Source organism: Primulina tabacum, chromosome 17 (assembly GCF_025594145.1).
Source record: "Primulina tabacum isolate GXHZ01 chromosome 17, ASM2559414v2, whole genome shotgun sequence".
NCBI classification, from domain to species: domain Eukaryota; kingdom Viridiplantae; phylum Streptophyta; class Magnoliopsida; order Lamiales; family Gesneriaceae; genus Primulina; species Primulina tabacum.
In genome coordinates this window covers 22,947,351-22,962,353 of record NC_134566.1, presented here as the reverse complement: position 1 = coordinate 22,962,353, position 15,003 = coordinate 22,947,351, and the positions used below count along the sequence as shown (strand labels likewise).

The following is a 15,003-nucleotide window of genomic DNA, read 5'->3' as shown; positions in this document are numbered from 1 at the left end:
CAGGAAGCGATGGGTACGCGTTTGGCTATGAGTACCGCTTATCATCCTCAAACTGATGGCCAGACCGAGCGTACGATTCGAACGTTAGAGGATATGTTGCGTGCTGTTGTGATGGACTTCAGAATGGGATGGCAAGATGCCTTACCATTGGTCGAATTTTCTTATAATAATAGCTTTCAGACGAGTATCGGTATGGCACCGTTTGAAGCTCTATATGGGAGACGATGTAGATCACCGTTATTCTGGGATGAGATTGGTGAGAGACAATTGACTGGACCTGAAATGATACAGGAAATGAATGATAAGGTTCAGTTAATTCGGCAGCGGATGAAAGCTGCTCAGGATCGTCGAACGAGTTATGCGAATAAACGAAGACGACCCTTGGAATTCCAGAAAGGTGACAGAGTATTTTTGAAAATATATCCCTTTAGAGGCACTGTTCGATTTGGCATGCGAGGGAAATTATCTCCTCGTTATGTTGGTCCATACGAGATTCTGGATCGAGTTGGTGATCTTGCGTATCGATTGGCATTGCCACCAGCTCTATCTGCTATTCATGATGTGTTTCATGTTTCTATGCTGAGGAAATATGAACCAGATCCATCACATGTACTTGCACCTGATGAGGTTGAACTTGATCCTTCTCTTTCCTATGTCGAACAACCCGTTCGTATTATGGATCGGAAGGAGAAAGTATTGTGTAATAAATCGATTCCGCTAGTTCGAGTGCAATGGACACGACATGGGGTGGAAGAGTCGACGTGGGAATTGGAGAGCAAGATGCGAGATTCATATCCGCATTTGTTTGATTCTCTTCCATCTGTTCCATTGTATTCAATGTATAGTGATCCATTTACTGATTTTAGTTTTGATATATACTATAATTGGTGACGTACTATATGTTTGCCAATGTTATGTATATATTGACACTTGAGATTTCGAGGACGAAATCTTTTAAGTGGGGAGAAATGTAAGGACCGTGTATCGTATTATTGTAAATCCTATGTTGATTATCGATAATTCATGAAATTGTCATGTGATTATGTATATGATGTATATCATGACAATGAAAGTGAGAAAATAGGTGGTGAGGATGAAAGATTATATTAGAAATTGATTTGTATTTGGAACATGTGATGAACCGCAACAGAAAAGTGACACATGTTACGGTTTTTAGCATAATTAACAGAGTATTGGTCCAAATGACATGAGGTCAATTTCATTGGAAAGATAATACATAATACTAAAACCTTCATGTGTTGAGTTTTGTCCAAATCCATTTGGAAATGGGCAAAATCATCCCGAAGTGTATCGTGTGCGTTGTAGTTCCTACAATGACACAGTTTGGGAGAATGAGCATAACTCTCGCATCCGATATCCAAATTGAGTGAGGTCAGTGGCAAATGAAAGCTAAGACATAGATCTACAACTTTCCTGTTTACCATTTTTGCAAATTCGAAACCTAAAATAGCGTTTCGGACAGATCAAGGCGCGCACCTGCGCAGAACTGCGCGCGCGGGCAGAACCATGCGCGCATATGCACGAGTTTGGTCGCGCATATGCACGAGTTTGGTCGCGCATATGCGCGAATACCTCTGTATCACACGATTTAAGGCTGATAAGGATGAGTTTTACGAGAAATTCCTCATCTCTTTCTCTGAAATTCGAGAGAAAAGTTGGAAACTCGAATTCAAACGTACGAAATCACCTCGAAACGTTGTCCAAACTTGGAACAAATTATATATTCAGAATCCTCGCGTCAAGAGCTTCCTTTTGAGGTAATTTTCTTCTAGTTTCAGTACCTCTAAATATGAAAGTGCTGAAATAGCATGTATTTGAAGTCGAGATTCCTATATGTGGTAGAATAACCGACAAGAAACTAAGTTTTGAAGTCGGAATTGAATTATGATATGATTTTAATTTGATATGAATTTTCAAAGTTTCAAAAGATATTTGAAACTTGTATTATTGAATTTGAATGATGTTATTGATTGAAATGAATATGTTATTGATGTAGATAGATTTTTATACTGATATCTTCAAGCTACATCAACTGGAAACGAAGAATTGAGGTATGTTGCGACCGGGTAACATACGACAGGTATCTGTATTATATGATATATGTCGGATTGATTTGACTGATTGGAATGAGATTATGTGTCTATATGCCTTATTTGTTGATTGATGTGGCATACATGACATTGAGATTGAGATATCGATGTATAAAATAAATGTTTTGTTAACACACATCATTTTATGCATACATCGATACATGACATGCACATTGAGCTATGATCCTTGGATACCCTGATATGATTTGATTGGATTCCGGGGTTTGTGAACACAATCGCTATGCCGGTATTATATGGCCCGTAAAGCATAGACAATTGTGGCCCCATATGATTGGATATGAGATTTGGGACTTGATGGCGCTTTGCCGACGCTATCATACGAGTATCCCATATTGGCCGGTGTGCCAGCTCGAGCATTGATTTGATAGCGATTCGTTTGATTCTGACATGTGCTCAGTGGATGGGCATTTGACCCGATACCTCCACGACATACATGCATTGCACACCATATATCATTGTTTAGATATCTGTGGTATACATGATGGTTGTTCCATACGGAGCTTTGCTAACCCTCAAGGGGGGCTGTTGTTGTCTTTGTGTGTGGACAATGGCAGGTACTCCAGGATATCAGGAGACCGAAGAGGGTGCTTCTGGAGAGAGTCACAGTTTGAGTTGAGGTTTATATTTTGTTCCCAGTATATATGTATATATATGTATCTATATACCGGGGCATGTCCCGAGGATATGAGTTGTTTGTATGTGATTGGTTTTGATTACGTGTGGGCATGTTTATGATGTGAGGTGGAATACTATTTTTAGTATTCAAATAAAATGATTTGGGCTCATTGTAAAGAAAATTTAAACTCGTTTTTCGCTGTAATTAATTAACCCTAATCAGATTGCATTGTAATAACGATTAGGAGCTAAGGGCTCCACATGGTTTCTTATGAAACATCTTTGAATGCAGCCTAAAACCTATGCTTTTTTTGTTGGAAGAAAAGCTGGTGTATATGACAATTGGTTTGAAGCAAACTTCGAAGTTTATAGATTTCTTGGGGCTTGTTTCAAAGGGTACGAAACTAGGAAAGAGGCTGAGGACGCATTTCAGAGTTTTTTTAAAAAAAAGTCTGATGATACTTCGTGCTTACAGCCTAATTTGTCCACTTCAAATCCGAATGCTACTGGTGACAATGAACGTAAGCCTTGTAAGAAACTAGGTGATTTAATGCAAGCTATATCAGATTTGACTCGTGAAAATCGCAATCTAGCGAAGAAAATGGAGAAGAACTCCGAAGAGATAGCTCTGTTGTTGGAGAAAATGGAGTTGAGCGACGATTAGTAGATGACTTATGAATATGAAGTTTAATTCTTTCTTAGTATTTCCACGTAAGTATGTGTGGTACAAATTTTTTGATTTTCTTCCATGTCTGATGTACTAAACTTGTAAGCACATATTATTTAAGTGTCCACTGCATTCTGCTATTGTCTTTTTGATGTTCAAAGGCGATTTTATTTAAGTGTGTACTTTGTTTATGGTTGTACAAACCTTTGACTGATCATCAGTATTATTTTGTGCAATATTCATTCCTTCAGTGTTGTATGTCCATGAATTAGTTCATGTCGTATTGATTAATTGAAATATATCCTACAACTTTGTAATTCAATGGTCTCAAACTTCGGTAATGCATCAGTTTAAACTATTTCACGATTTCTTTGCAGATTAGTGGTGAAATTATGTACTCAATCCCGTGTGCGCGAGGAGGTATTGCAGCATGTACAATTGGATCGAGAACAACAATTTTGGTTGGTTTTCCAATATAATTACTAATGTAAATATTTGACCAAGTTATTAAGGCTAATATCTACCACCCTGGGACCCTTTTCAAATTTGATTTGCATATCTTCTTTGGACTTCACGTACAAATCTGCAAAATTGAGAGAACAAGTTGAAAGACTCGTAATAAATAGAAGCAGTTGGGTAAGTTCCTCCACATTAAATTTGTATATTTAAAGACCTCTTCTTACTCATGCTTGCACGTACAGATCCTCCAATTTCATGCAAATTTCTTAGCCTTTTCGAAAACATGTCTGTTACTTTTAACTTTGGTTCTGAAGATACTGTCACAAGCCCCTACATTGTACCGATGATTGATCTGTGTTCGGACGATGAAACCAATAAGGTTCACAAAGGTGACAAGTGTGAAGTGAAATGCCAGGGTGTTGAAATGCTTCAACCATCATCTGATTTGCCAAACAGGAGGAAGAAAATGAAGTTATGTCACCCAACAATGGAGCTACAGCCTGTCTGTAAAGAAGAAGATGACAACACCAAGGTCAAACTTCGTTGTGCTACCAAAGGTGAAGAGTCTAAGACAAAATTGGCTGGCCATGGAAAATCGGCCATCCTCGTCATTGACCTCACCACTGAGTACAGTGGGTAGTAGGTTTAAGAGTGGACTAGGTTTCGTTCTTTCCCCACACTTTTGAATGCATGGTATAGTACTATCCCTTTTGTCACCATGTTACTAGATTAGACACGTTGTTAGTCATGTTTCCATCGGTGGGGAAGAGCAGACTTTGTACCAACATTTTGTATATGAACGTTGCAAATTAATGAGAAAGGAGTGTTCTTAGACTAAGAAATCCTATTACTTTTGTGATCTTGTGGTTTTAATTTTCTACTTCACCTCCTAATTTCAAAGTGGACAAGCAAGATGTGCATTCTTTTACATTCTCTGTTCTGTAAGCGATGGCATTCATATTCTGGATAAAATTAAACGTATCACACTTTGAATAAGTACCACTCTGATGTCCAAAATTTACCACAAATGCAGTACTTTTTTGTAATCGTACACGTACATTAACTACTTTTTACACACGACTAAGGTGCTTATCCATGAAACATACTGAAAATGAGCAAAACACATAACCAAAACAAGTACTGGTTCAATGCCCTTCAAAAAGACTAGAATCATAGAGGTGATACATGATCGAGTTAAAATGATTCATCTGCACAAAATGCTCAGCTTCTTCACCCATTACTGTCCACCCAAAAGCCTATTCACTAAACTAATCTTTCCGCGATTACCTAAACGTTGAAACAGAGCCAAGTCGTTGTGGTTGTTAAACAACAATTTAGCAGCAAGCATTTGCTCGTCCTCCGAAAGATGAGTCATCTCGTCCAACGCATTCAACACATGATCTTGTGCATCTGAAAGGTTATCTCTGAAGCAAGCTTCTTGATCAAATCTATCATTGTGTTTTGAGTTATGTCAGCAAGGTTTTTGATGGCTTCAACAATTGTCTGTTCGTCGTCAGTGGCTTTCTTCCTTTTCTTAATCTTCGAAGTTACACATTCCTTACGTTTTGATGACGGGGTATTAGTCTCAGATTTAGAGTCTTCAGCAGCATCAACTGTGTCAAATGCAGGTGTCTCGGCAAGCCACGTAGCAGTACGTAGTTCATTGTCTATGTTTAGGACCTCATGAATTGCATTCTCGAAATTGGTTGCGCGCTCACCGGTAGCATGATCATTTCCAAATATCTCACACGAGTCATGGTAATGTGTCCACTGCTTGTGTCTCATTGAATGTAACATTGGATCGGTCTACGATAAATCGAAGAATTCATCAAGAAAATTCAACTTTGTAACGAATATATAAAATTAACATTGAAAACAATACCTTCACGATTGTCTCCCATGTCTCATCCGTCACATCGATTGTGTTATTAGAATCGTTCCAGCCCACACCACTTTTAATGTCACTATAGTACTATATGTTTTCTTCCACACGTGGATCTTCGAATTGATATGTGGATTTCCACATAAGCTATTCCCGGGGATAGATTCCTGCATTGCATTCTCCAGCAGATTTAAATAACCAGCCTTAAATCCATTCTCACTTTTCCATCCCTTTGTTGTGACATCTTTCAGTGCGTGGATTAGAACTTCTTCTTCTCGAGCATTCCAACTACGTCGGGTCTTGTCTTGTTTTCTGCTCTTACCGACAACGCTCGCAGACGATGATCCACTATCCATAAACAGTTCACTGAGTTGTTTATCTGTCTCTGTACAAAACACAACATACTTCAAATGTGTCATAATGCTTCACGAAGTAAAGACCTACGGAAATATGAATCAAACTATAGTGCGAAAGCTATATTGAACAAGTTTATGAAAACATACATTAGTCAACATAAAGTAACTATTGTCAGAGCCTTGGTGAATAGACCATAACAAAACAAAGAACAAGAAATTAAAAGTACAGTAGCTAACAACTGAAATGAAATACAAGCAAGTTAATTGTTCATGTTCCACATCGACATTGCTAACTCGTCTCTCCAAGCATCCCACCCAATTGAAGACTCCAAACTGTTAATGAAATCATTATGTGTGTCATTAATCGGGCTACCAATAGATTCTTCAACGTTGTCAATTGGATCTTCATCCATTTGAGTTTGTATGAAATTGTGTAATAGAATGCAAGCCAAAATTATATGGTTCTGAACTTTTAGTGGGTAAAACGAAGGACTTCGAAGGATTGCCCATCTTTTTTTCAACAAACCAAATGCTCTTTCTATCACGTTACGAGCTTGAGAGTGTCTCCAGTTGAACAACTCCTTGTAATCTTGTGGACCGCAAGCACGATTGCCCCGAGCATCGCGATGATACCTAACACGGCGATACAGCGTCAAGATACCCTCAACATTTGCATATCTATTATCACATAGATAATAAGAACCTGCGTTTTCGTAACACCAATAATGAAAACGTTGACATATCTTTTCTACTATAAATGATTAATGTAAAATCTTGCTACAAAAGTGATAAAGAAATATAAACCTCTAAAATACAGATATAACCTCGTGGAACTCTCAATGAATCATCCCTATTTAGCGCATCTCTTAAAACTCGAGCATCTGCCGCGGATCCCTCCCAGCCCGTGAGAGCGTATATGAAATTCATATCGCGGTCACATACCCCCAACACATTCACCGCAATAGGACCATTTCGATTTCTGTGTCTTGCTTTATCTCGGCAAGGGACATGTACACCGATATGTGTTCCATCCAATGCGCCAAGGCAACCCTGCAAGCAATGTGTAAGTAACATTTATATCGTCAAACCACAGACTAAGGAAACCAAACTACAAAAAAGAGATAGATCGAAATGAGGTATTACCTTAAAACACGTCCATGCTTCGTTTCTACAATCTTCATCGACAGGAGACTGCTTGACAAGGAGTAGTGGATGTAACTTTAGCAACGCTGTAAAAACATCATGAAAATGAGCACTAACTGTCTGTCCACTACGTATGTAATCATGCCCAGCAACCCGATTCTTTTTATGATGCGCCAATATAGACAAGAACATGGCCACTTTCTCTTCGACTCGTACGTATCTTGAATCAACTAAACCTCCTAAGTTTGTTAACAAATAACATAGTCGTCCAAACGCGCTTCGATTCATCCTTAAGTTATTCACACATTGTATATCTCCGACTTCAATAATCCTATGCAAATTGCTCAATTGAGCATTTACTCTTTCAATCATGCTGTACGAAGCAGCTTGTCTTCGACGGGCACGACGGGTAACTGAGACCATTCGTGTATGCTCTCGTATTAGGAGGCATAACATCAAAAAAGATCGACATAACATATGGTTGACCAGTAGTAGGATAACAATTTTTCTACGTTGCTCCATGTTGTCAGTAAACTCAACCGAAAACTGGAAATTTATGTGTGATTACCAATAATATGACAGGGACATTGTAAACAAACACATGTGATTAATGGATTCGAGATCAACGGATATGGATATTAACCAAAATGCAGAATTCAAATATGTATTTCAATTATCAGCTCTAAAAAATTCAATACAATAAGAAAAAAAATTTGTTTCAAAATTAAATGGTAATTAAGAAAACCGAAGACTTATGCATTAAGAATTACGTAGAGTATGCTAAAGAAAAGAATGACAATTAATTTTCACTGCGATAAAAAAAATGCAGAAAAAGTGGTTTGAAAAAAATTGGAGGAACTTCACAACTAACCAAACCTCACTTCCATTGCATAGCACAAGCTTCTCCAGGCTCGCAATACAAATAAATGACACCAAAACTCAGCATAAATCATTATTTTCAAGAATATGACACGGGAGAATGAATTACTCAACAAAACAAAACCCATTTGAACAACTACAACATTTACCTCCACAAACGAAAGCTTACAAAGACGGCTGCAGACAACAGAAAAGTACGTCACACTTCAACAGTAACTACGCCTTCACAGAAACGAGAGCCAGCCATTGAAGAGAGATGAGATGAGGTTCGTAATTTAGGTCGGTGGGATAAAGGGTAAATTGGGGAGGGTAAACATAAAGATGTACTACTGTTCATGTCAGGATTTGGTATACCACCAAATAGTTGGGATTACTTTCTCATCTTTTCATGGCTACACAGTGGAATTATCACGGGCCGGAAGTTATCACTGCTTAGCTAAAAAACCAGTCAAACAAAGGATAGTTCAATATTTCTTCCTTAATCCTCCGGTAATCACTCATACCAAACGTGGCCTTATTGTGTTGTTACATAGATGACTATACTGTCTGCAGGATTATTATTGAACAAAACACAATTAAATTTATGTTATATGCTTCACTTTACATACTGTCCCATATAAATTGTCGCGTCATTGATGAAATATAATATTACATTTTTCATTGTCTCTGTAGACAATTTAAAAGATGCTCGGTGACTAATTTTTCATTTAAAACACATTTTCTTAGTGTATATATAATCAAAATATCTGCTAAATGAACAGAACCTACGCAACAAGACCAATGGGTGGTTTTAATAATAAAAATAGGTGTTATTATTATTTCATCTTAGTTTATATCTTATTTTCATATTTTTTTATATTTAAGATAAGATACTATTGTCATCATTTAATATCGTTAAGTATTTCATTATAACAAGAAATGCATCTTATTTGTTAATATTTTTCCATATTTGAGTGAATTGGTTTTAAAATGATAGAAAATTAAAAGTTACTACATTTTATTGGTATAATCATCATTTAATATTTGTATTTTCTTCAAAAATTTGTTTATATTTAGTAAACACAAAATAAATATATCTTCAAAATATGTTTATTTTATGAATGCAAAACTCTTGAGAGATCGTTTCACGACTTATTTTTGTGAGATAAATCTTCGACCCGACCCAAATAATAATAAAAAATATTGATTTTCATTACATTTATATATCGGATCGATCTGTCTCACGAATATAAATCAATAAGACAGTCTAACAAGAGACATGTTTTTTGAATAAATGGGCAAATCAATAACTTCAAGCGACTTTTCACTTCATGTTCTCTGATTTTTTTTGGATGAAAATTTAGATGACATGAATCGATATTGTGAGATGTAACCTCGAAAAAAATTTAAAATACTCAAACTAGAGGTCAACTCGATTCAAGTATTAATTTTCAAGTTCGAACTCGACTTGATAACATTCGATTTAAATTCGATTTAAATTTTATCTTAATTTCAAAAAACTTTCTTGTTCGGGCAGTTGATATCTTCCATGCATAGTGCGTTAATCTAAAATTTCAATTCTTCGGTGTTTATCGTACACTTAAAGTCGACTCAATTACAAACTCAAGCTACTCGAGGTAAATAATAATACAATAGTTTCGAGAATAAAAGGAACAACGTGTTTCGATTCTTTCAGTCGTCTCTTTTAATTTCTGAGAAACTACTGCCTGGTTTCGTCCACCCACCAACAATCCAACGCAGATCTCCATTTTGGCTTCTCCAAATGAGCTCCATTTCAATTTTCCTCCCACATCAACATCAGTCCCACCACTACAAGTTCACCTTATTCAACCCACAGATGCGATTCTTCGCCGCCTTCTTCCGAACTCGTCAAAATAAATTTTTTTTCCTCACCTAATTGATATCCCCAAACCCAGATGGGTCGTTTGATTTGTTGTGTTTTGGTGTTGATTTTACAACTATTCATCACTACTATGTCTGCTAAACGGGCCCTCCAGCAAAACGCCAGTGCTTCGACTGCATGTCCCATGGATTTCAGTGTGCTGAGGCGCCTGGCGCAGGGCGATAAGCTGCTGAGCGTCGATCCCCTCGCGGAGTGCCAGTATATCCTGCAAGGCCTCCGACTCGTCCAGTCAGAGTATCTCCGTCGCAGCAATTCGTTCCTCCCGCCCATCAATTCGGCCGAGTCGTGCTGGGACTCGTACGATTCGCTGGTCAACGACTATATGCCCAATTTCAATATCCGCCAGCGCTGCGGCTTTCAAACGACGTGGATCGCTCGCGGATGCATGAACATCACCAGCCGCGTTGCGTTTGAGTCTGTGGTCCCGCAAGCCGCGCTGAAGGACGTAGTTACGGCGTGTAATCAATCGCTGCTCAACAACTCCCCTTGCGCTACGTGCACCACCGCACTTTCTAGTCTCCAGGCATCTTATCTCTCGGGACCTACGGATGGGAATGTCTCCGATTGCACGGCATATCCTTTTATCTACGCCGCAGCTTTTGCTAATCAGTTTGCGCCTACTGACCAAGGTACGGCAAAGTGTTTGTTTAATCTCGATTTTACATCTTCTAATTCGAGTGGTAGGACGAGAGTGATCGTGATTTCTGTTGTGGCGGCGGTTTGTGGACTCGTATTGATTCTTGGTTTTTCTGGGTTTTGGTGGTTGAGGAGGAAAAAGGCAAGAGGTTTGAGGCAAAAGTGGAAGAACATGAGAAATTCTAGTGATGTGCTTTTTGGATTAGATTCCATCAATGCGAGCACTAATTTGATTAGGTTTACATTTGATGAAATTAAGGCCGCAACTAACAATTTCTCTAGGCAAAATATAGTTGGGAAAGGTGGCTATGGAAATGTTTATAAAGGTGTATTACCAGATGGTGCTGAAGTGGCATTGAAGAGGTTCAAGAATTGCTCCGCTGCTGGAGATTCAAATTTTACGCACGAGGTAGAAGTCATCGCTAGTGTTAGGCATGTAAACTTGGTGGCTTTGAGAGGGTACTGTACTGCCACGACTCCAATGGAAGGGCACCAAAGAATAATTGTATGTGATTTGATGAAAAACGGGAGCGTTCATGATCATTTGTTTTCATTATCGGACAAGAAGTTGAGTTGGCCTATACGCCAGAAGATTGCGCTCGGTACAGCTAGGGGCTTGGCCTATTTGCATTATGGAGCACAGCCTGCTATTATTCACAGGGACATCAAAGCTAGTAACATACTCTTGGATGAGAAGTTTGAGCCCAAGGTTGCGGACTTTGGATTGGCGAAGTTTACTCCAGAGGGAATGACTCACTTGAGTACCAGAGTCGCAGGTACAATGGGATACGTGGCACCTGAGTATGCATTATATGGACAGTTGACGGAGAGGAGCGATGTTTATAGCTTTGGAGTTGTACTTCTTGAATTGATAAGCGGGAAAAAAGCACTCATGGCGTTCAATGATGGACAACCTACCCTTTTATCTGATTGGGCCTGGTCCTTGGTTAGAAAGGGGAGAGCAATGTCTGTTGCCGAAGAGAATATGCCCGATTTGGGCCCTCCAGAGATAATAGAGAATTATGTTTTGGTGGCTGTTCTTTGTTCACACCCACAGTTGTATGCCAGGCCGACAATGGACCAGGTCGTTAAGATGCTGGACATGGATGTTACGGTACCTTCAATACCCGAAAGACCAATATCTTTGAATGCAAATATTGATCACATCGAGAGATCGGTGAGCTGTAGTGGATCCGGTCAATTGTCCACCCCTGCTGGTTATCAGACTTATACACTTGACGAAGAGCATCCCGAGAAAGAGAGGGAGAATAATGAGAACTCCCTTGATAGGTGACAAGGGAGATCGGATAACCAGTCTTCTGTAAATAAGTTAATAGGAAATTGCCGCCAGAGTTTGCATGGCATCCGTCGAGCCATGATGGTTTGCTCATGGACATGGACTTCCTTGCTCTTGGAAACTGTTATACTCTTGCATAAATCATAGATAAAGTAATTGTGAAGATACATGAGAGAGTAGTGTTAGCGCATTTGATGTTGCATCTGTAGCGAGTCCGCAGGAGGAGATCATGGTGAAATCAAAATGTCAAAAGTTCCCTGCTCTGTCCATTTTCAGAAGCAATCCAGTGTTTGGCAACTTGGTTTCACCATAAACTTTCCCAGGTTGTAAATGCTGATACGGTCAGAAAGGTAGCTTTTATTCCACTAGATCTTCAAATCTTAGCAGCTCAGCCACCAGATTACCGGGGTTTTTGTTGCTACAGGCTAGAGTTGTGCTATCAATAATTTGTTGATGAAGCAAAAAAGAATTAATGGTTCTAAATTTCGACAACAAATGTTCTTTAAAATAAAATCAGTAAAATACATATAAATGTCTTGCAAACCAGAAACTTTAGCCTTTGACCTATCAGCTAGCTCTAATACTAAATGGAGAAAGCAGTCAGTTGAGTTGACTCCCTTGCTTGCATCGCGCTGAAATTAATTTTCCCAGACAACTGATAAAATAAGAAGAGTTTATTAGTCCCGCTCCATCCAACAATCACTTTGGATGATAAATTAAAACCACTTCCATGTAAATATCATGTGTTAATAATTACCGTAAAGTTCCCAAATTAAATACCATCTCAGTAATTTGGTCTTACACTCAAAGGGAGGTGAATTCCACCCATCAACTTCCTGCTTATCCGGCTTTAGATCAAGAATTTGATTTTTTAATCGCCGGGAAAACCTCCTTTTGTGCCAAACATCACAAAACAAATTTGTATTATCTTCACCAAATTCCCTAATTTTTCGTAGCTAATTGACTGAAACAGGCAACTCCATCCCAGATTCCTAATTTTCATTCATAGTGCTCCTTCGCCACCGCCGCAGAGGCATCGTCGTTCTGCTCTTCCTTATCGTCCAACGACCATTTTCTATCCATTGAATATATATATTCTTTTTTGTGTTTTGATATATGTATGATGACAAAAATTTGTGTGAGACGGTGTCACGGGTCGTATTTTGTGAGACGAATATCTTATTTGGGTCATCCATGAAAAGTATTACTTTTTATGCTAAAAGTATTACTTTTTATTGTGAATATCAGTAGGGTTGACCTGTTTCATTCGTGAGATCGTCTCACAAGAGACCTCCTCATGTATGATATATTGCTTTCTTCTCTCACATATTTACGCATAGTATTACGTAAAGAGTATTATATTTGCGCTAACATTGCGTTTACTTTAAATGTGGTGTTTTGCTAAAATCTCAAGTAATTTTCGGTGGTTAATGTCTTTATGATTTGCAGTTAAGAAATATTATACAATGGTTTTGAATGATGAGTCGTAATTGAGTGTTCTGATTTTTGTTGCACTTGCGAAATACGTACTGGTATGAACAACTAACTTTTCAATCATTGTGTCTGACATGAAATTTTTGCAATCGCATCGCATATATGATTAGATGATGTGTCTTATTCTTTTTCTCTATAAGGAATGATTTCCTTGTGTAGACTTTGTGGAGAGAAATGTTAATTCAACTCAAAATCATAATAGTGATAGCAAAGGTGGACGTGGGCGTGAGCGTGGGTATGGGTATAGGTGTAGCCAAAGAGGATATTATAAGGAACAAAATAGAAAGAAAAATAAAACAAGCCGCCGGTAGTGGAATTCCAATAATGAATAAGCAAAGGAGGAAAGTTTCAAAGTGTATGAAGAAAAATGTTATAGATGTGGAGTGGAAAGGCATTGGTCTGATATCTGTCGTACAACAAAGCAAATTGTAGATCTTTACCAAAACTCAATCAAAAAAGAAAAAGAAAAAATGGAGACAAATTTTGTGGACAATGATGAGCCAATTGATATAACTTACTTTGACGTATCTGATCTAGATGGAAAAAATAAATAATTTTTTTTATTGGTCTTGCTTTTACTTTGGATTTCTATTATTTCTCAGGTTATTCTGATCTCATTTTTATTTTAAAGTTCAGTTCATGTTTAATATTTTTCGTGAAAGTTTATTTTGTTATTCCATAAATATTTTTATTATTATTCAATAAAACATTTCCTTTGGAAATCTTAAATATATTTATCATTTTTAGCTTATTGAGTTATATTTTTATTTTAGATTAATGATGAAATTTCATGATGAATGCATAGCAGATAGTAGTAAACCACATACCATTCTTCAAAATAAATGATATTTTTTGGAGTTAACATTGACTGAAAATAATGTTACAACAATATCGGGTGCGTAAAAAATTATTGAAGTATATGGAAAGACAAAATTCATTTTACCAAATGATACAAGCCTGTACATTGAAAATGCTCTATATGCTAGCTAATCTAGTAGAAATTTGATTAGCTTTAAAGATATCCGCCGACATGGATATCATTTTGAAACCTTTAATTAGAATAATGTTGAATGCATTTGCATAACATCTATTATATCTGGCCAGAAGATTATTTTACACAATGATTATCCATGTGTAGCTTATCCATAAGGCAAACTAATTATAAGAAATTTCCTTACAAAGATTGATGTTGAAATCCCAACCATCTTGGAGAGAAATAATGGTTATATTTGTGGGCCTACACTGTGAAGTCTACTAATTTAAAATGCTGGTAATTTTTTTTAAAAAAAACTCCCATTTTCGAAAATTAATCGTTTAAATATTTTGCATGCATGCAACCTTACCGAAAATATGTCATTTAAAAATAATCGTAAACAATTGATCAATGAAAATGTTTGTTAAACTTAATTTTATTGTTGTGATGAGAGTCAAAACCAGTAAGTCGCGATAGCAAAAAATCAGAAGACAATATAAAATCAGAAGCTCTCGTATCGCATTAACAGAAACAGTACTCTTCAAGTACTTAAACGGTTTAGAAAAT

At 37.5% G+C, this 15,003-nt stretch overlaps 2 protein-coding genes across 2 annotated transcripts; one reads left to right on the top strand and one right to left on the bottom strand.

Annotated features, from left to right (window-relative positions):
• Positions 1–6,366: 6,366 nt before the first annotated feature.
• On the bottom strand, positions 6,367–7,818 carry LOC142531563 (uncharacterized). Its single transcript, XM_075637741.1, has 3 exons — positions 7,255–7,818; positions 6,936–7,161; positions 6,367–6,814 (listed from the first exon to the last, which is right to left on the bottom strand). The coding sequence occupies exons 1-3, from the start codon at positions 7,774–7,776 to the stop codon at positions 6,372–6,374; spliced, it is 1,191 nt and encodes a 396-aa protein (XP_075493856.1). The 5' UTR covers positions 7,777–7,818; the 3' UTR covers positions 6,367–6,371.
• Positions 7,819–9,803: 1,985 nt separating this feature from the next.
• LOC142531187 (putative LRR receptor-like serine/threonine-protein kinase RKF3) lies at positions 9,804–12,519 on the top strand. Its single transcript, XM_075637258.1, has one exon. The coding sequence runs from the start codon at positions 10,050–10,052 to the stop codon at positions 11,964–11,966; it is 1,917 nt and encodes a 638-aa protein (XP_075493373.1). The 5' UTR covers positions 9,804–10,049; the 3' UTR covers positions 11,967–12,519.
• The last annotated feature ends 2,484 nt before the right edge of the window (positions 12,520–15,003 follow it).